This window comes from Sceloporus occidentalis, unplaced genomic scaffold (assembly GCF_023333645.1).
Source record: "Sceloporus occidentalis isolate IW3139 unplaced genomic scaffold, rSceOcc1.0.p SCAF_6, whole genome shotgun sequence".
NCBI lineage: Eukaryota > Metazoa > Chordata > Lepidosauria > Squamata > Phrynosomatidae > Sceloporus > Sceloporus occidentalis.
Window position 1 is genome coordinate 99,823,898 of NW_028316986.1, and position 26,335 is coordinate 99,850,232.

Genomic DNA, 26,335 nt, shown 5'->3' on the forward strand with positions numbered 1-26,335 from the left:
AAAAGCAGTTCTATGGGAGACTAACTTTTTTGTTTTGTTTTGAATGGATTAGACGCAGATAAAGCATCCAAGATAAAGCATAAAACATTTAGCCAGTTATATGGACTTCAGATGAGATTACAGTGTAGGAGAGGAAATGCAAGAGGTGTCCTTTTATATCTCTGTTGCCTGGATTGGTAGCAATGTTGTAGCAGGTTCCAGAGTCAAAGCAAAGAAAGCTGTTTGGTTTGAGTATTTATCCTGTATGTGATCATATCATTAAACTTTGTTTTTTGTTTTCAGCTGTCCTAGCTGGCTGACAGCACCATACTCCTGGAGCACTTGCAAGCTGTTGCTAAGCCAATGATGAGATCTAGTCACTCCCTACTTCTTAAAATCCATTTACCTGACTATTCTGTTCTCAAAGGTTGTACTACTCCCAACCCTAACATTTTTATTTTGCTATCAGTGTTAATAGCCATTCATAGGCTGCTGTTCCATTGCTCCCCATTCTGTTTAATACTTTTTCTGCAGGTTTAATTGCTTGTGCCTTTTTGGGTGTATTAGAGAAATAAGAAAGTGCTGTACTAGCAAGAATAAGTTTTTCATGGTGTGATAGAAAAAACCCTGGCCACTGATGCTGACAATATGGCAAGGACCCATGCAAACCTCTCATCTAGATAAAAATAATAATCTAATTTGGAAGGCAAGTTGTTTGGCCTTTTCTTTGGGATTACAGTTCAGATGTTAACATGAAAAATGTGCAAATGTGTTTAACTATTTCTCTATAATCAAGCTGTAATATTAGACATATTCTCTGGAAATACCATCCATTGACCATTTTGTATCAAAATACAACAGAATCCACAAAATACAAAACAAGAGGGAGCTAAGGGACAGGGAGCTAACTCTTGGAGAAACAAGAGGGTACCAGGGGACTGGGACTTAACAAGTTTTTTTCCTCCAACACAAGGAAAAGTTTTTCATTTGTCTTCAGCAGACTGCATAAAATAGTAATTTCAAGCTAATATATGTGGAATAGCCACTTGAAGAAGATAAAAAGGAGAATCTTACTGATAGAAGCTATGTATGGCATACATAAAATGTGCCCAATACTTCTGTCTTTCCACAAGAGTAAGCACTCATAAAGCACAGTACTGTAATCTACTTACCAACAAGGCAATAATGACAGTAGTTTGTAGTGTTCTTGCAAGAGGACACCGCTGGTACCTCGACCAATGCTGAAAGGAAGGTACTTTAGGTCACAACCACTATCTATTTCAGAAGTGATGAGTCCAAGATTATACACATGATCTTTTGGGGAGAGTGCAGCCAATCCAAAAGTGGCATTTTCTAATCAGGTGAGTTTACCAACCATCTGTCCTAGACTTAACTATATTTTCTCTCATCGAATCCCTTACTGATTCCAGATCCATGAATGTCAGTACAGGACAGGCATACTTCAGGTACTAGAGGTAGAAATAACATGGAAAGAATAGGGATAGGTTCCTACATCATAAAAAGGAACATTCTCAACATGTTTTAACAAAAAAAATTTCCAAACTAAGATTATGCACTTGTGAAATGAAACAACCAGATCAGATAAACCCCACTTAAGTATAAAAAACATTTCTCAGTCTCCTAAAGACCACTTGAAAGCTTATTCCAAAATGCATCCTGTGATATTTTTTCTCTCTTTCAATAGCCTTCACTTTTCAAATGATTTCCATTTTGTTGGCACAATTTGGAGTTCTTTGCTTTTTTAACATGCCAGGGTAGCTGGTGAGGCAGGCTAATCTGGTTTCCCCCTTTCTTTTTGTTTTACTCTTCACAAATGTAAAGTCGAAGGCTTTCATGGCTGGCATCCATAGTTTTTTGTGGGTTTTTCGGACAATGTGGCCATGTTCTAGCAGATAATGATCACAAATTAGCAGACATTATTCCTCGTTTGCATTAGCCTCCCAGGCTGAGGCCAGCCGTCAACACAGAACAATACACATGCAAATCACTCCTGTATTCCCAGGCTCACACAGTATATATGCACCCAATTTTTCCAGGCAGAGCATTCTCTGAAGATGCTAGCCACAGTTGCTGGCGAAACGTCAGAAAGAAACTCTGCTAGAACATGGCCACATAGCCCAAAAAACCCACAAAAAACTATCTTCACAAATGATTTGTAAGTGATTCTGGAGGCATCTGCTTAGCCTGCCTGCTGTACATAAGCACCCACAGCTACAGTAGGATCATCTAGATTAGAATTTAATTCTTTCCCAGGTCACGTTTTATTGCATTGTTTACTGAAGACATGCTGCTACAACCCAATGCTGAAAGTCTTTCTCTAGCTCATCTTTACCAACAGTTAAAAGCGTTATGTGTCCATTTGTTGTTGTATTTTAATCTATTGTTCCTTGCCTTAATTGTCAGAGCCTTTGTTATCTGAGGTACACTTGTATTTCATTTGATTCTGATGAAAGGATGAAACAGAACAGACTATAAATGGCATGCTGACAATATCCAGGGATTATGAGAATATATTTAACACTATGGGAACTGTGATAAATGGGAGTCGCTCCATTTATCAGAGTCTTCTCACCAGATAATAAAGGGTTAAATGTTGGAGGAGGTACAGTTACATTTTAATGAAGGTTTACACCAGTCTTTGAATAGATGTATACAGAGAAAGACATTCCTCTTTTCTTTTCTCGCCTCCAAGAATCTTACTGATTTCTTAAATAGCAACTCCCATTAAGTTCATAAGGTCAGAGTTGAAGTCACTTTGCAAATTTTGCATTTATAAGGGGTTCTGACATGGGTACCAATTCTTTAGAATTCTGCCTAGATTCAGTGATTTCCAAAGTGGGCAGTATGCCCCCCCAGGAGTAGGCTTGCCATATCCCGCCTGGGGGCGGGACTTTCCTGGTTTGGGGCGGGGCCACACGGTCCCACCCCAGTTTAGCCCCTCCCCCGGGACCTCCCCCCCCCCAGCAAGGCCCTGGAGGCAGCTCCCAGCCCTCCCCATGGTTGTGTGCCACCCTCCCTGCCTCCCTGCCTGGCATAGCCTAGAGAGCAGGGCTTCAAGACAGCTGCCACTCAGAGCTATTGCCAGCCCACTTGGTATATATACCCTGCAAGAGGCATTACTTTCAGGTTACAGTGAGCAAAGAAAAAAAGGCCTTCAATCGTTCCTGTTTCACTGGGAGTCTAATTGCCTCATCTTTTAAATGTCTACCACTCAGTATTGTTGTAATTCTTTATCACAGGGTCGTTTTTGAGGCCCTAAACACCTTTCCTTGTAATATGCAAATTTCTCCGGAAGCTGACCAATGGGAAAGAAGCAATCAGCCCCCCTCCACTTGGGTTGGTTTTCAATGGCTTGGTGAAGGAAGAGATTTTGCCTTGCAAGTTGCTGGTAAATAATAGAAGGCTTTGGGGTAGCAAAGGCTGCAGAAATAGTTTGACTCCCCCCTTAAACATCCATGGCTCAGTGCTATGGGATTCTGGGAATTGTAGTTTCTTGTGGCACCAGAGCTCTTTTGACAAAAGGAAGCTGAATGGTCCACAGAGGAGGCAGGGGGGCAGAGCTTCTTGCCAGCAGTCTTCGGTGGAAGAGAGGAGGCTGATGGTCCTGGCCACTTCCCTTGGCTCCCTCTCTCCTCCTCCTCCTCCTCCTCCTCCTCCTCCTCCTCTCAGAGCTCATTCACACTCCCTGGCTTTTCTCTCCCCCCCCCTCTGCACTTTGAGACCCCTTTAACTGCCAAAGCTCAATGCCACAATAAACTACAATTCCCAGGATTCCATAGCACTGAGCCCTGGCAGTCTAAGCAGTGTGTTTTGGACACAGAGATCCTCCAAATGAATCCAGTCCCTAGCTTTTATCTCTCTCTCACACACTGCAGGAATAATAACCCGCTTTGAGACTGCTTTAACTCAGTGCTAGGGAATCCTGGGAATGCTAGTGTTTGGGAGACATTGAGACTTCTCTGTCAGTGATGGCTCTGAGGCCACAATAGACTACAATTCCCAGGATTCCCCAGCACTGAGCAGTCTCAAACTGGACCATTTCCTCAGTGTGGATGCACCTGGGGAGGAATTCTGGGCACTGCAGTTCAACTACGTTTAGGGTTGCCATAAGTCAGGACCTCCAAACCGGGACAAATGTAGGACAACCTTTTCAAATGTAGGGCACATTTTATAAAAATGGAGGACATGCGGAAAAAATTGATGCTTTTTTTAAAATGTTAGTATAAATGCATGTTTCTTAGGCATGATCAAAATGGAGGACATTTGGACATTATTCCTAGTCAGATGGCAGAAATGGACTTTCTTTTCTGCCCAAACCACCCCCCTCCATTCCAAAACACACACAACAGCACATTTGGGCACTTCCCGTGGCTTTACTTAACATGGCCTCTTGCATAGTTCAGAGGCTTATTCCATAATCAAACCCCTTGAGTTTAACACTTAGCATGGTTTAACATGGCTATGCATATTGAACATGTCAAGGTGGTTTCACAAGAAGTGGATTTGCCGTTTCAGGTTTCTTGCACCAACTCTACTTCTCAGAAGTGTGTACTTAGTCAAGGGACTTTGATTTTTTTTCACTGCACATGAGTTTGTAAAAATCAGAGCAGCTAACATTGGCCATGCCTGAGAGGCTTGCTGATATCAATATCACCATCACCATCATCACCATCATTGTCACAACAAGGGAGACTTGTTAGCATTAAAAGCACAAAAAATACACCAAAACCACACTTTGGAAGGTGACACTCTCTCAACTTCAGAAGTTGACTCAAATCACATCATCACCACACTATCATTGTCGAAGCAAGGGAGAATTGTTAGCATTAAAAGCATTAAAAATACACAGAAAAGACACTTTAAAATGCACTTTAAAAATACAGTTTAAAAAATACAGCTTAAAAATGCACTTTAAAAATACAGCTTAAAAATGCACTTTAAAAATACAGTTTAAAAAATACAGCTTAAAATGCACTTTAAAAATACAGTTTAAAAAATACAGCTTAAAATGTACTTTAAAAATACAGCTTAAAAATGCACTTTAAAAAATACAGTTTAAAAAATACAGCTTAAAAAACACATACAGTACTTCCTCCTTTTCCTTCTCTTCCTCTTCATCCTCCTCCTCCTCCTCCTCCCTGGCACCAAAAAAGGGCAAAGGAAATGGCCCTTTCCTTTCCCCTCTGGCTGCAGCCCAGCCCAACAGAGGAGGAACTCCTCCTCCTGAGTCTGGCTGGCCAATGGGGGCAGACTGGGGCTGGAACAGCCCCGCCCCCTGCCAGCCCTCACAGGCTCAGGCCTGGAGGACCCAGCCTGAGGAGGAGGAAGTCCTCCTCATTAGCCCTGCGCACAGCTCTGCAAGGGCCAGCAAAGGCAACCTCATCCACCTGGGACAAGGAGGAAACCGTGCAGGGACGCCCCCTAGTGGTCAAAACCCGGGATTGTCCCGCCCCCAGCCGGCTTATGGCAACCCTAACTACGTTTGGAGGGTTATGGGACTCCCTGTTAGAGATAGCTCTGGGGCCACAATGTACTACAATTCCCAGCATTCCCCAGCACTAACCCAGGACAGTTAAGTCACTCTCAAACTGGATTATTTCCTCAGTGTGGATGCAGCTTTGGTGAGGAACTCTGGGCATTTCAGTCCAGCATTGTTTTATTTCTGCAGTGCATTTTGGATTAGAGACAAGGTGACCAGGCATCTTCTTCCTTTTCCAGGACATGTCCTCTTCTGTCACATTTCAAAATGTCCTCCATTTGGATCATGGCTAAGAAGCATGGATTTATAATTACATGGGTGTTTTTAGCTTTTATTTTTGGCCATGTCCTACATATTTTTGCTTGGGTGCCCTACATTTTGGGGTGAGGGCATTGGTCACCTTGGTCAGAGAGCTTTCCAGGGGTTAACTGCCATTCTGCTGTGGTGCTGGAACAAACCACCATTCCCAGAATTCCATAGCATTCAGGCAAGACAGTTAATGTGGTCTCAAACCAGATTATTTCTCCAGTGTAGATGCAGCCCAAGCCTTTTGCCTCTCTTATGCCTGAGATTTCAAAGCCCAGCCTTGGCACCACAACAAACTACAAATCCCAGGATTCCATAGGATGGAGTGATGAGAGTGAAAGCAGTGTGGCAGCAGCCTAAGTGTGCTTAATGCAGTTCTTAACATGGTGCACCTCTTGCCTACAGAGTCTCACAAGACTTTTTTGTTTAACAACTTGTACCCATTAACTCTATTTCATGTCTCCTTTATTTAGTGGGGAGGAATACAGACAAAACAAGTGAAAATGAAGGAAAACCAAAGTCCCTTGACCAAAGGGTTTGGTTGTGGAATAAGCCTCTGAAATATGCAAGAGGCAATGTTAAAATAAAGCCATGTTCAATGCTCAAATGTGCTGTTTGGAACGGGGAGAGGGGGGTGGCCAGAAAGGGAAGTACATTTCCGTGATCTGTCTACGAATAATGTCAAAATGTTCTCCATTTTGATCATGCCTAAGAAACATGCATTTATATTAACATTTCTAAAAAAAGCCTCAATTTTTTGAGTGTCCTCCATTTTTATAAAATGTGTCCTACATTTGAAAACGTTGTCCTGCATTTGTCCTACATTTGTCCCGGTTTGGAGGTCCTCACTTATGGCAACCCTACCCAGGAGGCAGTGGAAAGATCCAGGGGGGAGTGAGGGGGATAGGTGGCAGCAGGAGGGCGGTGAGGGAAAGGTGTGTGGCAGAGGGCCACGCAGTCAAAATATTGGTGCACAAGGGGAGACATCAGCTTTTAGGACAATGGTAGGATGAGAGTTGCATGACTCTTCTTTTCACACTCCCTTAAAACCAGTGCACAGCCTCACTGATCGCAGCCGGTTGAGCAGAAAGTACAGGCAAGAAGCTTCTCAGTCACTGTTCAGACAGTTCCTCAGTTGCTGCTCCCGTCACTGGGTGCAAAGAGAATGGCTACCTAGATTGGTTGTTTTGAATTTGCAGTAGAACAGTAGACCTAATATCAAAAAATACAAATGGAGAGAGAACCCATGAGGAAAGGGGCAGTACACTCTTACCTCGGGTTACGAAATTAATCCGTTCCGCCGCCATTTTCGTAACCCGGAAGTCTTCGTAAGCCGAGAAAGCCATAGGCGCTAATGGAGAGAAGCCGCGATTTGGTGCGAAATAGCGCCGAAAAGCACCAAAAGGTTATTCGTAACCCGGAATAACCTTCGTAACCCGGAAATATTTTTTATTTTTTTTTTTTTCGTAACCCGAAAATTTCGTATCCCGGCGCATTCGTATCCCGAGGTAAGAGTGTAGCTGGAAAAAGTTTGGGGACCACTTCTCTACCAACTTACACAAACTTCAACACATCCTGGAAATTAGGTCAATTCATGGAGTCAGGACTGTGATTGCAGCACTTGTTGAATGTTCACAAAATTCCTTTGGAAAGATTTGACTACATTGAGATTTTAAAATTGCTTATTTATACAATTTGTTCTTTGTTTTGCCCAGTTTGCTTGCTTGTTTATATTTGTACTTGATTTTTGATTTTCTCTCTGTCAATCCTTATGTTGTTTAGGGTTAAGGAGTCTGATCAGTTAATATGATCTAATAGTGTGAAACCTAAAGCAGTCATGTTATCTTCTGGCTAAAACAGATTTTGAAGTGAAGTAACCAGGCGTATGTGTCTAATGACCTCCAAATATGCCAATAACCAGGGGCAAATATTCTAAAAATAACACTTGAAAATAACTTAGAATACATAAGCAGGCCAAGCTGTTCACCGTCTCTGCCTGCTAAACATATATTACCACTGATCCCCCTTTTTCAGTCTTGGTGTTTCACTTTGAAAACCAAATGCAAGGAAATGCCTTTACCTTTTTATACAGATAATTAAAATATAGGCTGAGAGCTGTTTTGTGTCCAGTTTTCTTAAGCGTATTTAACTTTTAAAGTTCAAATGATTATAGTTACTGGAGTTCATTTTAAAATAGTTGATTTTAATATTCTGCAAAGATGATAAAATTCATACAAGAACAAGAAATCTGGTGCTAGACCATTTAGCAGACACACTGTAAATGAAGATTCAGATTTGTAGTCTGTCAGAATTTGTGCCATGGTGTCCATAATATGGTTGTATCTTAATAATGACAACAGCAATATTATTGTTTAGAGCAGGGTGGGCAAACTGCAGACTGTAGCCTTCATCTGGATGCAGACCCTCTTTTGCAGTTTGCAGACTGCCCTATGAAACCCCAAGCCTCTGTCCCCCAATTTGGGGGGGGGGGGAGAGGCGCAGATGATCAAAAGTCATTCCTAGTAGCCTCCATTAATGGCATGTATCTTTTCAGCAAGATCCTAGAAGTCAAGGAAAAAATTTAGGCAAGAGTTGGGATACTCTGTGATACTCTGGGGAACAGATTACATGACCAAGAAGAAATAAAAAGACAATGAAAACAATACACAGAAGAACTATATAAAAGGGATGAAAGGATCACAGATTTATTTAAAGGATAATCATATGAGGACAAACCTCAAATTTTAAAAAGTGAAGTGAGAGCGGCACTCAAAGCACTTGAGAGAAATAAATCACCAGGAAGTGATGGCATACCAGTAGAGTTGTTCAAAGCTACAGAAATAGAATCTACTCTAGTTCTAAATAAAATCTGTCAACAAATTTGGAAAGAAAAGAATGGGTCATAGACTGGAAACATTCAGTATATATTATATTCCAATCTCCAAGAAAGGAGACATCAGGAACTTCAGTAATCACAAAACTATTGTGTTAATTTCTCATGTGAGCAAAATGATGCTTAAAATTCTACAACAAAGACGCTTGCCATATATGGAACGAGAATTACCAGATGTCCAAGTGGGGTTCAGGAATGGAAGAGGCACTGGGAATTATATAGCAAATGTGCTGGATAATGGAGTGTATTAAGGAATTTCAAAAGAAGATCAGTCTGTGCTTTATAGACTATAGCAAAGCATATAATTTTATAAATCAGAGGCTCCCAGCCTGGGGAGCACCGCCAAGAGGAACGAGATGGAATTTCAGGGGGTGCTACAAAGACTGTCTTACGTCCTTGAGTGATGAGTCACAAGCCATCACTCTTTTTTCTGAACAAATCAAATTAATTGCTCAATTTAGATTTGCACTGAGTTAAAAGCTTATTATTTTAAGTTCAGTTTGTTCACCGGCAGTATTGTATGTAGTTCAATTTGTGGTTCAAACATTACAAATTAATAGTTTTTTGTGGATTTTTGGGCTATGTGGCCATGTTCTAGAAGAGTTTATACCTGACGTTTCACCAGCATCTGTGGCTGACATCTTCAGAGAAATTAAGCTTCTTCATCTTCAAATGTAATAATTACTTTTGTAGGGAATTAATCAAACATTTCCTAGGGGTGTGGGACACAGAAAAGATTGGGAGCCACTGATATAGATCATGAGAAACTATGGGTCACTCTCAAGGAAATGGGTGTGCCACAACATTTGATAATTCTAGTGCATAATCAGAACTGAGGATAAGAGGCTACTGTTAAGACAGAATGCAGAGAATACAGAATACAGAGAAACTGAATGGTTTTTCCAATTGGCAAAGGGGTCAAGCAACGTTGTATTCTATCACCCTATCTGTTTAATTTGTATATTGAGAACATCATATGAAAAGCAGGATTGGATTCAGAGGAATGAGATATGAAAATTGGAGGAAGGAACATCAACAATCTATGATATTCAGATGACACCATAATACTAGCAGAAAGTATCAGAGATATGGAAAGATTATTGAAGAAATCAAGGCAGAAAGTGCAAAGGCAAGTTTACAGCTGAACATCAAGAAAACAAAAATTATGACCACAGAGAATCTAATTTTAAAGTAGACTATAAAGAGATCAAAATAGCTGACTGTTTTCTATACTTGGGCTCAGAGCAGAGACTGCAGTCAAGAAATCAGAAGAAGACTAGGACTTGGAAAGGCAGATGCAAAGGAACCAGACAAAATCCTGAAATGTAAAGATATACAGTGGGCCCTCCCCTTATGTGGGGGATCCATTCCAGACCCCCGTGTAAGGGAAAATCCGCATATGCTCGCATTCCATAGGAAACAATGGGCTGTGTGCATGCGGCGGCGCGGCGGTGCATGCGGCACAGGCATGCATGCCATTGTTTAGATTGTCATATGGCTTCCGTGAAAGGGGGGGAAGAGTGGGGGGAGGGGGAATAGGGGAGGAATGGGAGGGATAAAGAAACAGTAGAAAAAATATAAGAATGTATGTACGTAAATGTATGTATTGTGGAAAAAGGTGTGTAAAAGAAAAGGCAAATAAAAAATAAAATTAAAAAAAAAGATTGTCATATGGCTTCCATGTAAGCAGGAATCCACATATGGCGTGGGCGCACTGTATCATTAAATACTAAACTTAGAATTGTTTCTACCATAATATTTCACATTTGTATTTATGATCCTGAAAGCTAGACAGTGAAGAAAACTGATGGGGGGAAAATCTACTCATTTGAGATGTGATGCTGGAGAAGAGTTCTGAGATTACTATGGCCTGCTGAAAAGACCAGTAAATGAGTCCAAGAGCAAATCAGGCCTGAACTGTTCCCTAGAAGCAAAGATGACTAAAGTGATGTTGTCATATTTTGGCCTTACTATGAGAAGAAGGGACTCACTAGCAAAAACTATAACTCTATTAAATACATAAATAAACACTTGGTAAAGTTGTGGGCACCAGGAAAAGAGGAAGACCACATTCCAGATGGGTAGTCTCAATTAAAGAAGCCACAGCCCTGAGTTTGCAAAACCTGAGCAGGGCAGTTGAGGATAGAAAACCAAACCAAAACCGAGAAATAACTTCAAGAACAAGAAATTCCTCGTTCTTGTATGAATTTTATCTTCTTTGCAGAAACCAAAACCCAGAAATTACTTCAAGTTTTATTTTCAACTGCTCATTGGCCAACAATGATTTTTTTAAAGTTTTCATTGTAATATATGAAGTTTTAAAACTCTTATGATAACATGTTTTAAAATTTAGAAGATGCTCATTTTAGTATCAGATGTGAAATGACACATATGCTCATTGATAATGTGATATTTGTACATACCTACTTGCATGATAGATGCTTGTAAGCTCTAAAAAAATCCCAGTTGACTACTGCATCCTGTCTCAGTCAATAGCCTTCAAACTTAAAGTTGAGCCTGAGGTGAAGACTGGATTGGAGGGAAGTATGATAGAAGCAGAACTGACTGACACCTAAAGCAATTTTACATAAATCTTTTAAAATATCTCAGCAAATACTGACTGCATGAAAGTAACAGTAGAGAGCATGTTTACTATTTACTTCCATGCAGGTAAAATATTCAGAATCTGTCAGAAGGGCTACACAAATCTGTGGGAGTTTCTTATTTGTAGTGCTCAAACATAACCTTCGTATAACCCCTATTTTCCTCTTGTCCCTGAAATTTCAGCCTTTAGACATAGATCTCAGGCCACCAGAGAAAACCTTCAAAAATCTTCTCTGAGAAATTCTAGATAGAAACAGATCTAAAATTCTTGGCATAAAGTATAGTATGGTACGTTTTCAACAGGACTGAGCTTCAAGATGCTTAACAATATGATTTTGTTTTTTGTTGTTTAAAACTGGAGAGTAAAGCTACAATACTTTAAAATGTAACTAAACAGATTATTTTATTTAAAAGTAATGTTAAAAGGACAAAGGAGAGGAAAGGGGGACATACTGCAGCAACACCCCATCCTCATTTAAAAGTGATTTCCTTGAGAGCCAGTTTCAGAGCCTACTTTAATAAAAAGGTCTTTTCCAGATGGTGCAAGGACAATAGGGAGGGTTCTGCAACCTGGAAACAGCCACCAGGATGACCATTCAAACTTATCTGTTTGATAAATTTGATGAGGTGGGGTGGCAAGATGGAGAAAAGGCCTTTCTTGATTATATTAAAACCCCAGCAGATTTATGTGGAAATACAGATAATGCAGACCTGACTCATACATGGATCTATAGATCATGACAGCAGTTTAAAATGTGCCTGGAAAAAAATATTGGTTGCAAAGGAAGATGACAAAACAAAAAAAGTTGTGTACTCACTGTAATGAAGTCCAGCTGTTTGGATCTGCTGATGCTTCGGAATACTTTGAAAAGATAGCTCCATGTAGAGTGCACAGTAGAAATCTACATGTGATGTAACTGAGGCATGGGTCACTATTTCCAGCATCTGGAGCTAGCACATTGGCTTTGATTATGCAAATACGCTCTCATCCACAGCCAAAAGAGCATACAGCCTCAGAGTTGAATCAAGAAAGTACACCCAAGGCAGTGAGCCTGAGTTTTGAAGGGAAGTATATCCCCATCCAGATTAGGTTGAATCTTTATTCTTTAATCTCACTTTGAGCTAACCAAGTGTACTCCCATCCTGTCTTTGTTAAAATTCAACTTTTTCACTCTTGTTTGGTCCATTACTGACATCAGACATTGTTCTAGAACTGAAATTTTAGTAGCAATATAGGAGTCAAGTGTTACCAGTGTTGCTGATGACCCATGATCATTGTATATTGAATAGCACGGGGAGGATATTAGAACCTTGAGATACCATAAATCACTGGCCATAACGATGAATAGGAATCTCTTGGCACCATCTTTTGACTTCACCCCTCTGAGAAGGAAAGACATAATTCTGAAGAGCAGCCTAGAAGGATACCATAATTCATTATATTGAAAACCACCAAGGAGTCCAGAACCAGCAGGGACAAACTCCCAAATCCAGTTTATGACAAAGATTGTCCACCAAGGTGACCGAAACTAATTGTCCTATGACTCAAGGTGACCCTGTGAATGTTTGGTTTTCTATCTTCAACTGCCCTGCTCAGGTTTTGCAAACTCAGGGCTGTGACTTCTTTAATTGAGACTATCCATCTGGAATGTGGTCTTCCTCTTTTCCTGTTTCCAGAAATGCGATGGATTTGGTGGTCCTAACTTTGGTGCTCAGTTTTATACTTTACAATTTAAGATCTTGTCTTGTTCTATCACAGTTGCCCTTCTCATATTTTTTGTGGGTTTTTCGGGCTATGTGGTACTCACAAACTCAAAATGATCCAGTCTAATGGAGTCCACGGAAGCTCTGGAAACCTCTCTTATAGGATCTGAAGAAATATTGGCATCGAGATCAGCCCTTAGCCGAGAGATTTTATCCACGAAGAAGTTGTTAAATTCATCACAGCAGGCTTTAGATGGTTCTAAAATAGGGTTCAGGGAGGGGGGCAGTTGTGTTAGCTCCCTCACTACCCTGAACAGCTCTGCCAGACGCGACCCCGCGGACGCAATACGTGCAGCATAAAACGAATGTTTAGCTGCACTTATTGCCACTCCGTAAGCCTTCGAAAGAGACTCAAGGAGTGCCTTTTCGGCTAAGTGATGATGTCTTTGCCAGTTGCGCTCTAGTCGTTGCATGGCCCGCTTCCTATCCCTGAGGTCTTCTGTGTACCAGGGTTGTTTATTGGAAGCAGGCCGGAAAGGACGCTTGGGAGCAATACTGTGTATAGCCCTGGAGAGATCTCTATCCCAGGTGTTAGTCAGGGCATCAACAGAGTCGCCGTCAGTTCCAACTATATAACCCTCTAGGGCTTCTTGGAAACTTTTGGGTTCCATCAGCCTTCGAGGGTGGACCATCCTAATAGGTCCTCCACCCCCGGAGGGGCTTAAGGTAGAAGCCTTGATTCGAGCCTCAACCAGGAAATGGTCCGTCCATGATAGGGCAGAGACATTAAAGACCTCTGCCCACGGAGTGTCCGTGTCCGTACTAAAAACAACGTCGAGAGTATTACCAGCGCAATGCGTGGGCCCTGAAACCAATTGGGACAGGCCCATGGCAGTCATGGTAGCCATGAACTCCCGAGCCGCACCTGTTGGACCTTGACTGGCCTCAAAAGGGATGTTGAGGTCCCCCAGAACAAGAAGCCTAGGAGACTCCAACACCAGTTCCGAGACCAGTTGTGTCAGCTCGGCCAGGGAGTCTGTTAGCGCACGGAGTGGACGGTAGACCAACAGAATCCCCAGTCTGTCCCTGGTATTCAGGGTCAGGTAAAAACTCGATGAAATCAGTTTTACGGACCTGGTTCCTGGTCAAAGGAAGGGTATTCTTATAGACCAAGGCAACACCGCCCCCCACTCACCCACCTAACCTGATCTGGTCCTTAACTGAGTACCCGGCTGGAAGGGCCTGTGCCCACACTGCTTCACTCTCAGGCCCGAGCCAGGTCTCAGTAATGCAAGCCAGGTCACAGTTCTTATCTTGAATGAGATCGTAAATTATGTGAGTCTTATTCCTAACTGACCTGGCATTGCACAGGAGCAGAGACAGGGTTTGTGGTACAGTTGGACTGACCCTCAGTTCTCTTTGGTTAGGAGAGTGGATGGAATGAGAGATAGATATTAAGCATCGATCTTGCCTTCCTTTCCTTTGTAATTCCACTCTCCTACCGCCGTATCTCCCCCTGCCCCAAACTACTCCAATGGGGGCTCCAAGTACAACCTCACAATTACCAGCCACCTCCCCATGCAAACCAACCCCCATGTCCATTGTCTCTCCCCCTAATGACAACAAGGAGCCAAGACAGAGGAAGACTAGCAGCAATGTCATTCCTCTGATGCTATGGCTCAGCTAGCAATATACGAAACCCTTATCCCCGCTGCACAGCTGCACAACAGTGTCCGGTGGTGGTTTGAGGCTTTTTACCTGCAAGCAGGCCTTAAGAAATGCCTCTCTCACAGGCACAGCCCCCCACAGCTGAGCAGCAGAGTCCGGTGGTGGTTTTTATTAAGCTTGATATTGCAAATCTGTTTTTCATTTTCTCTTTTAACTCTGCTGGGATGCTGTTTAGATTATATTTTGGCATGATGGTTGATTTTGTGTTCTTCTTCAGCTTTATTCTTATTAGTAGCTCGTGGTCTGTGTCACAGTCTGCTCCTAGGCTTGGTTTTTCCACGAGAATAGACTTTCTCTACTCTTTCTATTATATAGTCTATTTGATGGTTGTATTAGCCATTCAGTAATACCATGTATACTTGACTGTATGAAGACAGTGCTTGTAATGAATAGATTGCCTGGTGTTCTTCTGCTTCATTTCTTGATCCTAGTTCAAATCTTTGTATCATTTTGGATGCTATTCTGCTTCCTACCTTTGCATTCCAATCACCTGTGATTATCAAGAAATCCTGTTCTGGTGTGTTGTCAATTTCTTTCTAGACTCTTTCATAAAAACTCTTAATTGTTTCTTCTGCCTCTGTAGTTGGGGCATAGACCTGGGTTTACAGTAATGTTACTTGGTTTGCCCTGAACTCTTATTGACATAATTCAATCCAACTTGGTGTTATATCCTTTGACTGACCATTCTACATCTCTACTCACTTTTAGGGCCATCCCATTTCTTCTTGTGTTTTCATTTGCTCAGTACTACACTGTGTAGTTATCTAACTCAAAATGTCCAATGCCTGTCCATTTTAGCTCACTCACTCCTAGTATTGTTATGTTTATATGCCCATTTCCTTTTTAACTATGTCTATCTTCCCTTCACTCATACTTCTCACATTCCATGTTCCTGTAATGCATGTATTGCAGCTTTAGACACTCTTTTTGCTTTTGAACTTCTCTTCTGGTTGATCACCTTTCTGATTTTGTTCTGTTATGCCCTGGACCCCATTCCTATTTGTGATTGCTTTCTGCTCTGCCCCTTTAGCACTCTGCTTGTGTCCTATCTCTACCTCTTGTTTCATTTTGGCTCGTCTCATCATAGAGTTTTCTTGGTGAGGGTTTCTTGCAAGAGGGTTCACCATTGCCTCCCTATAAGCACAGTACTAACATGTGTTAGTATATTATGAGGAAGAGGGGGCAGACTAGGGAGCCAATCTAGCCCATCATTGCTGCTGGCCAGCCACTGTCTTTGACAGGAGAGTGAGTGGGCAGAGCAAAGTGCTGACCTGGCCTGCCATCACTCTCACCACCAGCCAATCACCATCTCCAACATTGGAGCAAAAAGAGATAGGGACACAGAATTGGCCAGCAGTGACAGAGGAGAACTTGCTGAGGGGAGTTGACAGAAGAGGGAGATGGCGAGGGACAGAGAACTTCATGGGATGGGACCAGAGGGATGGCACACTCAAAAGGAATATATGTTGATATAAGTATTAGGGTGAAAAACAACTACTGGACAGCAGCAGTAGTGGTGAGTGCCCCTAGTGGGGGACTGAGGAAGTATGGAAGTCTGTCTGTCTGTCTGTCCACCCACCCACAGAGTGGCTGCTTGTTTCGTAATCTCCATGGGTAAGAATCTTGTGTCAAATCCCACAGCTTGCCCCTGTAGCACCCCCTCCCCCCAGAGCAAATATGGCCATCTACTGTCCTTTGTGGATAATCTCAAGAGAGAGGGAGCAAGTGAAAAAGACATTGGGACCTTTTCCTATTAAAGCAGAACACCACCTTCTAGGGTCATCTGTCATCAGCTGTGGCAAGGATCCTGCCAAAACTTTATTTGTTGATATTTTTGTTGTGATTGCATTTTATTTTACTTGTAAGACAAATTCCAAATTTTGTGTTCTGAAAGCCATATAAATAAATTTAAGAAATAATAGTCTGATTAGAGATAGCCACATTACAGAACTATACTGCCTCATCTCTGTTGTCTGCAGCTGACCACACTTCTTCCTGAGCCTTGCCTAGAAGAACTGTATCCTGCCTTTTGGTTGACACTGTGAAGTGGTTTTAGGCAAAACAGTACACAGGATTTAGTCAGAATGAAAAGAGCATCATGCTGATAAGATTGCTAGCAGCAGATAATGGCTCTTCCACAGTTGATCATGCAAGAATATGCCATCTGCTCTAGAGTCAAAATTGTGTGTCTGCCAAAAAATGTGAGTCTTAAGGCTTTTCACTGCAATTAATGTTAAAAGAGCTAAACTCATTTGTGCAAAATCCTCACAAGGCACACAGTAGTCTAAATCTAAAGTAGAGATTTTTAGATGTCTGTATCTTCAGTATTGACATTATGAATCCTCCAGGATGGGAATGTTAACATTTGAAAAAGCTGCTTCAAAGAGGTCTGAGACCATGGAATAGAGATGAAAATAGATTTATTGAACAGAATAATTTGTGGAAATGTCTTCTGATAAATACCTTTTGTACATGAAATTAAATCTATAAATATAAAATAGATATTTCATCCCCTATGTGTTAAATGCCTTAGAGAGAATTCTAAGAATAAAACAAAACTATATTCAAATGTGGTTAATGTTAACTGTGTATATGAAGAAGGATTTGTTTATTGAAGAATTTTAGCTTACCTTTCAAGGCAGACCCTTTGTAGTTTCAATCACAAAATTGAAACAGCATAAAACAAATGCATTATAATATAATATATATGCTAACCATGTACTATAGTAGGCTTTTCTGAACTCTTGCCCTCCAGGTATGTTAGATATGACTTGTGTTATCCCCAGTTAACAGGCTTTTGGTTCAGATGTAAAGGCAACCATTAATATGCTACAAACCAGAAATTATCAATTAAGCAGAAAATGAGGCAAAAGTGTGTAGATACAGTATATGGATGAACTACATGTAAGCTAATTGGAGTGGTGACTGGTGTAGTTTTAATTCAGAATTATTGCTAAAATTATTTTATTATGCTTTTTCCATGCTTCCCCTCCCTTTTCCCCCCCTAAAGGACAAGAAGCAAAAGTCTATGCCTGACATTTTCTGAGGTTGTTTTTACGTGATAGGGCATCATGAAAGAAGGGAGTGTACAGGTCTCTCAGGGCATGGAGTTCCAAAGTATTGGCATGCTTCACAATAGCAAGCATGTCTCCCAGATATTGTAGTTAGATTGGCAGGATCACATGGAAACCCAAACTGGTTTTGGACTAGTACTTAAACTGGGAGTTAGTGGAGCTGGCGCAACATCAGAGTCATGGAATCTTTAACACGAGCTGCAGTTAGAATTTACGCTATCAAATTTTGTACCAACTGCCAATCTCTTTTCAAAGACAGACCTATATCAAGTTGTTTCCCCAGTAGTCCAGGCTGATTTTAATGTGATGGTGAGCGTTTCTGCCCCTTCCAGAAAAGAGTGCATTTGGCAAATTAGCTTAAGAAGAACAAAACATTGTTAGCTACTCCTGGGACTTGGGTATAGGAAGTGCTTTCCCAAGCTGCCAACATAATCCTTAATGAAGAGCGCAGTACTATAATATCTGAATGTTTTATCTTTAAGTTTAGATACCCAGCTGTACAAAAATGCTTTCACCTAGATAGTATTAATTCTAATTTTGTTCACCTAGTTGTTAGTGTCCCCAGAGCATATTGGTGGCTCTGAACAACAAACCTTCTTTTTCGCAAAGATAGTCAGCAGCATTTCAGAATCAAATGGTGCATCAGGAATCTGGGAAAGCATTTGCTCCTTTAGATTCAGAATCTCAGTTACATATTTCTAAATGCCCTCCACTCTGGAGGAAAATGTAACAAAACCATTCCTTGTGAACATATTTGTGGGGAAGGGAGACAGCTAAATGAAAGGTACTACGTTACCAGCAAGGCCCTGCAAAACAAAAGTTCTAATGTGTCACTTGTCCCATGTGTGTAGCCAGTGAAAGATGTATTCTAATCTTGGGAAAAACATGGTGCTCCAAGCCATTTCTAACCTTTGTATGTTAAGTCCCCAAGAATAAAGTTTGGGAGACTGCCTCAGCCTAACCTCATTTGACAAGTTCAGGTAATAGTCCATAATGCAGCAGAGTGGCCTATATATAGTATATTTAGTCAAGTATTATGTACTAATGTGAAGTCGAAGGCTTTCATGGCCGGCATCCATAGTTTTTTGTGGGTTTTTTGGGCTGTGTGGCCATGTTCTAGAAGAGTTTCTTCCTGACGTTTCGCCAGCATCTGTGGCTGGCATCTTCAGAGAATGTTTGCCTGGAAAGGACTTGGCTATATATAGTGTGACCTGGAAAGACAGGAGTGATTTGCATGATGATGGCCATTAGCAACAAACAATATATATGCAAATCACTCCTGCCTTTCCAGGTCACACAATATATATAGCCAAGTCCTTTCCAGGCAAACATTCTCTGAAGATGCCAGCCACAGATGCTGGCGAAACGTCAGGAAGAAACTCAGCTAGAACATGGCCACATAGCCCAAAAAAAACCACCAAAAACTATGTTATGTACTAATATTTATATCAGTTCTCTGTATTTTAGTATGAGATGCTTTTACATGTTTGGGAGTAATTGCATAATTTTCTGAATATTGTGTCAGTGTGTGAGCACCAGTCCTTTTGAAATGAACAGGAAAAGGGCACTAGGGATCATATCCTTAAAACTGCCTTCCATTTTATTACTCACATTTTGCAATGTTAGGCTACTCAAGGTTCTTAAATTATACAGTGCATGCTTTTATCATTCATTTCTGTTTATGCTGAGAAGAAAAACATGGAGCATTTTCCCCCTGTGGGCTAATGTGTAGACCTGATTATGAATTGAAGTGGAAATAAAGTTGACTATCAAAAATTAAATTGTTCTTAATATCTCTTTTGGGAAGGCACGTATCATGAGTAACACAGACTGCTTGGCTTTGATTGTCTTAACATATTAAAGCAATCTTTAGCCATGTTAAAAAGCCTGATGCTCTCACAGAGGTACAGAAGCAAAACCTTTCTAGCTGGAAGAGGAAAAACAAAGAAACACAACCTGTATCAGGATTGGGGGGGGGAGCAGAGAGAAGGCTCCCTCCCCAATTCTGATATAAATCAGCTGCAAAAGAAAAAAAGCATTCTACAAGTATATGCCTTCTATAGTGAGACAAATTATAGCTTAGCAAAGGCCAAAGAAGGTTCACATAAGAGTCAACAGAGCAACTGAGTATCCAGAACTAATGTCTAGGAAATAGATCTGAGGCCTTTTATATTTAGATTTAGAAACAAGGTAGTATGAAATACCTGAAAGCAGGGTCTAGAAGACAGAGTCACTGTTACAACATATACAGTTCTACCAGGCTTTTAGTACTGTAGAATCAATTGATGAACAGCTAGGGATGGAGTCTGTTGTCAAGCCAGGTCCAGATGCTAGCACAGACAAAGGTATGTCAGGAAGGTAAGGCACCAAGAAAAACAGACTATGGCTGTGATGTTTCCAGCAGCTCCTGCTGCCACTGGTAACACTTACCAAGCTGTTGCTAGCCCCTCAGCAATGATAGAGTTATAGTACATTAGAAGCTACTAGCAGAATATCTCAGTATGTGGAATTCTTTTCTTTCAAGGCACTTTTACTTCTCATGGAATGCTGGGCAGTGGAAACAGCATAGTACACCCTTCCCATCCACAGGGGTTTGGTTCAAGCTCCCCCCATCTGCAGATAAGAAGAAATGCTCAATCCCCACTATAGTCAATGGGCTGCCACTTGTGCATGGCCACATACTCATGGTGTCATTGACAATAATGTGGTGGGCCACTTGATGGATGCTTGAGCCGCAAATAGTTAGTCCACTGATACAGCAGGCCCACTCGACAATTTTTTGCACTTGTGATAGTACATTGCATCATAAAAAATATTGCTAAATCTATCATCTTTTGGAATTGGACAAAATGCTAATATAAATGCTTAATACACTAGTGTTATATAATATGATTACATTGAAACAAAACTGTCTTAACGTTAAATATGATTGGTGATGTTTGGGGTAGACAGGGGAAGCTAAATTTCTGATCACATCAGGACTGCAGCACTCCAAGAGATCTAACTTTTTTGTCTTCTACTGTAGGCCTGACACATGCTCAGAAGAAATCCTTCATTGGTTCCTCTCCCCAGTGCTTGTTATCAGTATGTTTGTGTATATAACTGTGGTTACAAGTGATACATTAAGTGTCAAGTTCAGCTTGTTTCAAAACTGACTTTGAGACATTTGATTAGATTTTTCCATCAGGGCTCGGCTATTTTTATTGTAAGTTCTACATCTTCCCTTTATATTAGAATTCCTGTGGAATATCTATGTTGTGTTAAAGTGTAAAATACAAGGTACTGTACATATAAGTCATAACCCAACATTAAATTAGGCCTTGGAGCATAATCAGTATGTTTAATCCCACTGAAATTACTATGCTCACATATATTTAATTGAATATAGGAATATATCTAGACTTTCCAGTTATTTACACTGGGAATGGAAATTCTGCAACCCTTCAGATGTTGGTGTGCAACTTCTAGCAGCCATAACTAGCAAAGCCATTTTTTAAATTTTTATTATAAACACATATGCATACAAAGTTTAGAAAAGACAGCTAGAACAAACACATAACAGTACATTTATACATATTTCATTTGTGTATAGCTTATTTAGTTAACAAAGCCATTTTTAAAAAAAGCGTGCTGGCAGTTGCAATTCAATGACATCTGGAAGACGGAACAATTTCCATCCCTGGTTCAAGATACAACTAATCTACCTTAGCTGGGTTAAAGTATACATTCTTGCTTAAGGACCTATTAAGGCTCACTTATGTAAGCAACTTTTGCAAGGATCCCAGCAACCATTAGGCACTAGATCAAGAGTGGGACTCATATGGCCCGCCAGATGCACATCTCAGCATTCCACACATTGACTGTGCAGGCTAGGTGTTCTGAGAGTTATAGTCCAATAAATCTGGAGGACCATTTGATTCCTATCCCTGAACTAGATGGTCCACAATCAATAGTCCATCTTCTCACCACTCCAGACCAGGAGTTTCCATGTGATTGGGACTACCACTGAGAAGATTCTGCACAGCCACTCTCTTTCCTACGAGAAATTTACTGTAGGTGCTCTCTGTTTGTCATGAATGGGCAAGTAGATTTTAAGGAAAAGAGATATTCCCTGAATATGTATATGTTTTAGCAGCTGGAGTGGATGGCTAAAACAAGGGCATATAATTTAAAGGTGTTGATGATGAACAAATTCTGGGTTGTATCCACTGATGACTATCCATTAGTGCAATTAGTAGACCTTATAGAATGAACTCTCCCTCCCCCAGAGGTTAGAGAACCTCTGGAGCAGATTTGAGGTTAATTTTGAGGTTAGATCCAGTTTAATGTGCAGGGGGAAGAGAACAAAAATGTACTGTTATGGGAGTGGATTCAAAATAGTTTGGATGTAGCTTTCTAATACAAATAATTGTTTAATACAGCTGTATATCTTCATGATGTCTGTGTCTTAAAAAGTAGTCAAACAGTTTTGGAATTACTAGGCATATGTACTGGTATTTTCATAGCGATCTATTCATTATACTTACATTTGTTTTAGTATCATGATCAAACATTCTAGCTTTCAGTGCTGAAATCTGAACCATATCACAAAATGTCAGATTATATTGACATTCTTGTTTGTGAGAAAGGAAGTAAGCTTTTATATATTTTTATTTGCAGGTAATATATGCTTTGAACACAAAGAATGATGAACATGAAGCTGCTATTCAAGCTCTCAAGGATGCTCATGAAGAAGAAATCCAACAAATCCTTGCAGAAACTAGAGAAAAAATTATGCAGTATAAAAGCAAAGTTTCTGAAGAAATAGATCTGAAAAGAAAGATCCAGGTTTTAGAAGAGTCATTGGAAGATCATAAAAAGATGAAGCATCAAGCTTTAACTGAATTTGAAGCTTATAAGGACAGAGTTGAGGATATGCAACTTTGTGCAGAAGCTCAACATGTTCAGCGTGTGGTAACTATGTCACGGGAAGTAGAAGAAATAAGAAAGAAGTTTGAAGAGAGACTGAGAAATTTTATACAGTTACAAGTACAGTTTGAAAAGGATAAACGCTCAGCGCTTGAAGAGCTGAGAACTGCACACAGACTCGAGGTCCAAGAACTTATGAAAACCCACCAGAATCAGAATGCTACTTTAAGCAAGGGACAGGAAAAGTTAGAAGAATTGCACAGGCGGGATGTGGAAGAATTGAATGCCAAAGTTGAAGAGCTAAGAGTGGAAAGAAAAAAACTAATTGAGGAGTATGAAGGTAAACTCAGCAAAGCTCAATCTTTCTATGAACATGAACTTGATACTATGAAAAGATCACAACTGTTTACAGCTGAAAGCCTGAAAGCTTGTAAAGAGAAAGAGGTGGAACTAAGAAAGGAATTTCAAAGTCAAGAATCTGTTCTACGAAAAAACCTAGGGAAGCTTAAAACTGAATTGCAGATGGTACAGGATGAAGCAGGCAGTCTACGAGAAAAATGTCAAAAGCTTCAAGTAGCACTCAGTACAGCAGAAAACAATGTACAGGTGAGATATAAATAAATATATAAATATAAATAAATAAATAAATAAACAAATAAATAAATAAATAAGGATTGTTACACTCTTTGTGTGGAATAATTGAACATAACTTGTGAGTAATGGTTAATTATTCATATATAGATTGTTTATGAAGTTTCATAGTGTTGAACTACATCAGACTATGCAAACCAAAGCCTCAGTCATACTGCCTCAACTAAAATAGGGCCACTGAATCAATTGCTGAATGGTGAGTCAACATGTCAGTAAATCTTACTGATTCAAAAGGTCTATTCTAGTGCAGTCTAACAGTAGGATGTTGGCCTATGTCTTTGCTGCTACTCCTTGACAGACAAGTCTATCTATGCTACTTCCTTGATAAACCACTTCTTAAACACTGATTTTCTGTGAGACTTAAGGAACAGTTCACAACACTTTGGTTTATCCCTTGTGCCAACCTTGACAGGCAGGATTTTCAAAATTCCAAACCGTTATTACTGTTGCTTCCAATCCCTCTCTCCTCAGTTTTAGGTTTTCTGCCTTGCCAAGTGGTCAGGCATAAAGCCTTCTTTTCTTTCAGTTAACTAGAAAATAAATTAGTGTTAAGAAATAGGCAGGGATGGCATCAGAAATCATTCTTAAAAATGGAAACAACAAGTGACAAGTTTCTGAGACAGGACTGGAGTTGCTTCTAAAAAAGATTTTCCTCTCATCTAGTGAGATTGAGGTGAAATACCAGTCTCTGCAGTAGCAGGTAATCCTGTTAAAAGAGAATGATCCAGTGTCCACAGTAGCAGGTAATCCCAGTAACAATGAATGATTAAGAGCCATGAAACACTGGTCCCCACAGCACACCACAATGTGTAATCCTGGTAAAAGTGAACAAATTAGAGCCAAAACAAAATGAAAATTAAGACTAAGTCTGTACCTGGTGAGTCCATTAGTATCAGCACAGGATGCTCAGGCACCAAACACACACACGCACAAAAAGGCTTCTAGTTCTAATTTTGAAACAGGTAACTCATCTCATTAGAAAAAGGCTCCAAGAAAGGAACCATCCAATCAAATTCAAGTGCTGTCCAACAGGGGGCTGAGACTGACAGACATCACCTTTGGGGTAACACAGTCAAATAGGTTAAGATTTTATAGTATTGGGTATTTAAGGGAGTTTCATTGGAATTTTTATGTGTTTTAATTAGAGCAGAGGTTCAAGGAGGAAGTAATTCATTTAGCAAGCAGCATAATTTAGAATTACATATGTTATTGCAAAATGGCTCATTGATTCAACATATTAATTCTAATTAAATACGTGATTTAAGTGATGGAGTAGCTAATGAATTTTATGTTGCAAATTATATAGCTAAAAATCAAATAGGTAATATAGAGGATCAGAAATAAGATGTAACAGGAAGAGCTCTAGGAAAATGGTTTTTAAAAAAAGCACAGTGACACTTTGGTGATGTTAACGTATCTAATTTCTTCCAAACATTTTGAACAGAAGGTTTCCTTAGATCATGAAAAAGCCAGTAAATTGGCTGCAGTATTGCATCAAATACCATCTCAGGATATAAAACTTCCATTCCTGTTATACTAAATAAATAAATAATAGGTTTGGAAAAGGTTTGATGGTCAGTTGTTGCAGTTAGAAGGTGATTCTTGTGGTTGAAGTATTGGAATGTAGACCACAAAGATAGGACAAATTTGGCCAATGTACCATTCTCAGGCAAGCTGATATTGGACAAGAAGGCACTAAGTAGAGTCTTGGTAGAAGAAGGCAATGACAGTAAATAAACAAATAAATAATAAAACAGATCTTGCCAACTTCACAGACCATCAACAAAGGTTATAACTCATTTAGAGGTATTAATAAATACAGTGAAAGGTTGTGTGTATCTTTTTGTAGTTACCGATAACTCTGGATAAACCTTTCCTCTTGTTGATGGCTTGGGTATATCCCTTATGTTGTGTATTGTTTCTTAAGTCTCACAGAGAATGAGTGGTTGATACTTGGTCATTCTCATGAGACTGAAGGAACAGTCCCCTCCACCCAGGAAGAGATAAATAATTTACAAAAGTTAGATATGATAGTGTTGAATAATAGGAAAAGTTCAATTTCTGTAAGTAATAATTTTCAAAATAGGTAATAGTGTTAATGTTAGCAATAATGGTAATGATAGTTTTAAGAAAGTAGTGCTCCAGTTATATAACAGTAGGAATGTTGTCCTGAATAATTGGCAAAGCTATGAAACTAAGCTGAGAAAAGAGGAGTTGGAGGCAACAGTAATAAGTAAAAAGTTTCAAATTTTGAGAATCCTGCCTGTCAAGGTTGACATGAAGGATAAACCCACATGTTATGGACTATCCCTTCAGTCTCACGAGAATGATCACTCTTGTTAAGTATCAACCATTCAATAGCAAGACCATTTAGGGGTTAAGCGTGTCTGCACACAAGCTGTTTTCTTGTAGGAAAAAGTGTAAAAATATTTGTATGTAATGGTAGGGGATATAATTTGTTTTATTGTACGTATATGCAATGAAATAGTTGTATACATTGCAGTTGCACCTTACTAACTGTTTGTGTGATTTCACTGATCTTATGATTTAGGAAATAGAAGCTTTTGTATGCAGATGGATATTAATCAAGAAACTGCTTTGTTCATTTACTTATGAGCGTGTTCGGTTGAAATTATTGGCAAATTTTTGGTGTTAAAAAATGGTAGGATTGTACCCCAAAATCATGTAAGTCTTTTTAAACTTTTGTTATATAGGGTCACCCAGTTTCTTTGGTCTGCTGGGCTAAACCCTTGCTTACCCTTGCACACGCCAGCTTCTCCTCATCCCTTCGCCCTCCTGTCCTTTCCCAGAGCCAGCTGATGGGACAAGAGGACGGGGGTTGAGGAGAGGCAGGTGTGAGCTTGTGCCTCTTTTCCTCCACCCCCCACTCTCCTAACCCTTTATCTGGCTTCCCAGAGCCAGTTAAAGGAAGGGGGTGGGAAAGAGCCGGGCAAGCTCCCTCTGGCTCCTCCTATGTCTCAGACAGCC

The 26,335-nt window shown here is 40.3% G+C and overlaps 1 protein-coding gene across 8 annotated transcripts in view; it reads left to right on the top strand.

The window, feature by feature from the left end:
- Positions 1 to 26,335, top strand: part of FAM184A (family with sequence similarity 184 member A) — a 118,197-nt gene that overhangs the window by 16,659 nt on the left and 75,203 nt on the right. For all 8 annotated transcript variants that reach the window (XM_089530494.1, XM_089530496.1, XM_089530493.1 and 5 more), the window contains exon 2: positions 22,448 to 23,302. In XM_089530494.1, coding sequence (XP_089386620.1) covers positions 22,448 to 23,302 — 855 coding nt within the window. The remainder of the gene's footprint in view (positions 1 to 22,447; positions 23,303 to 26,335) is intronic.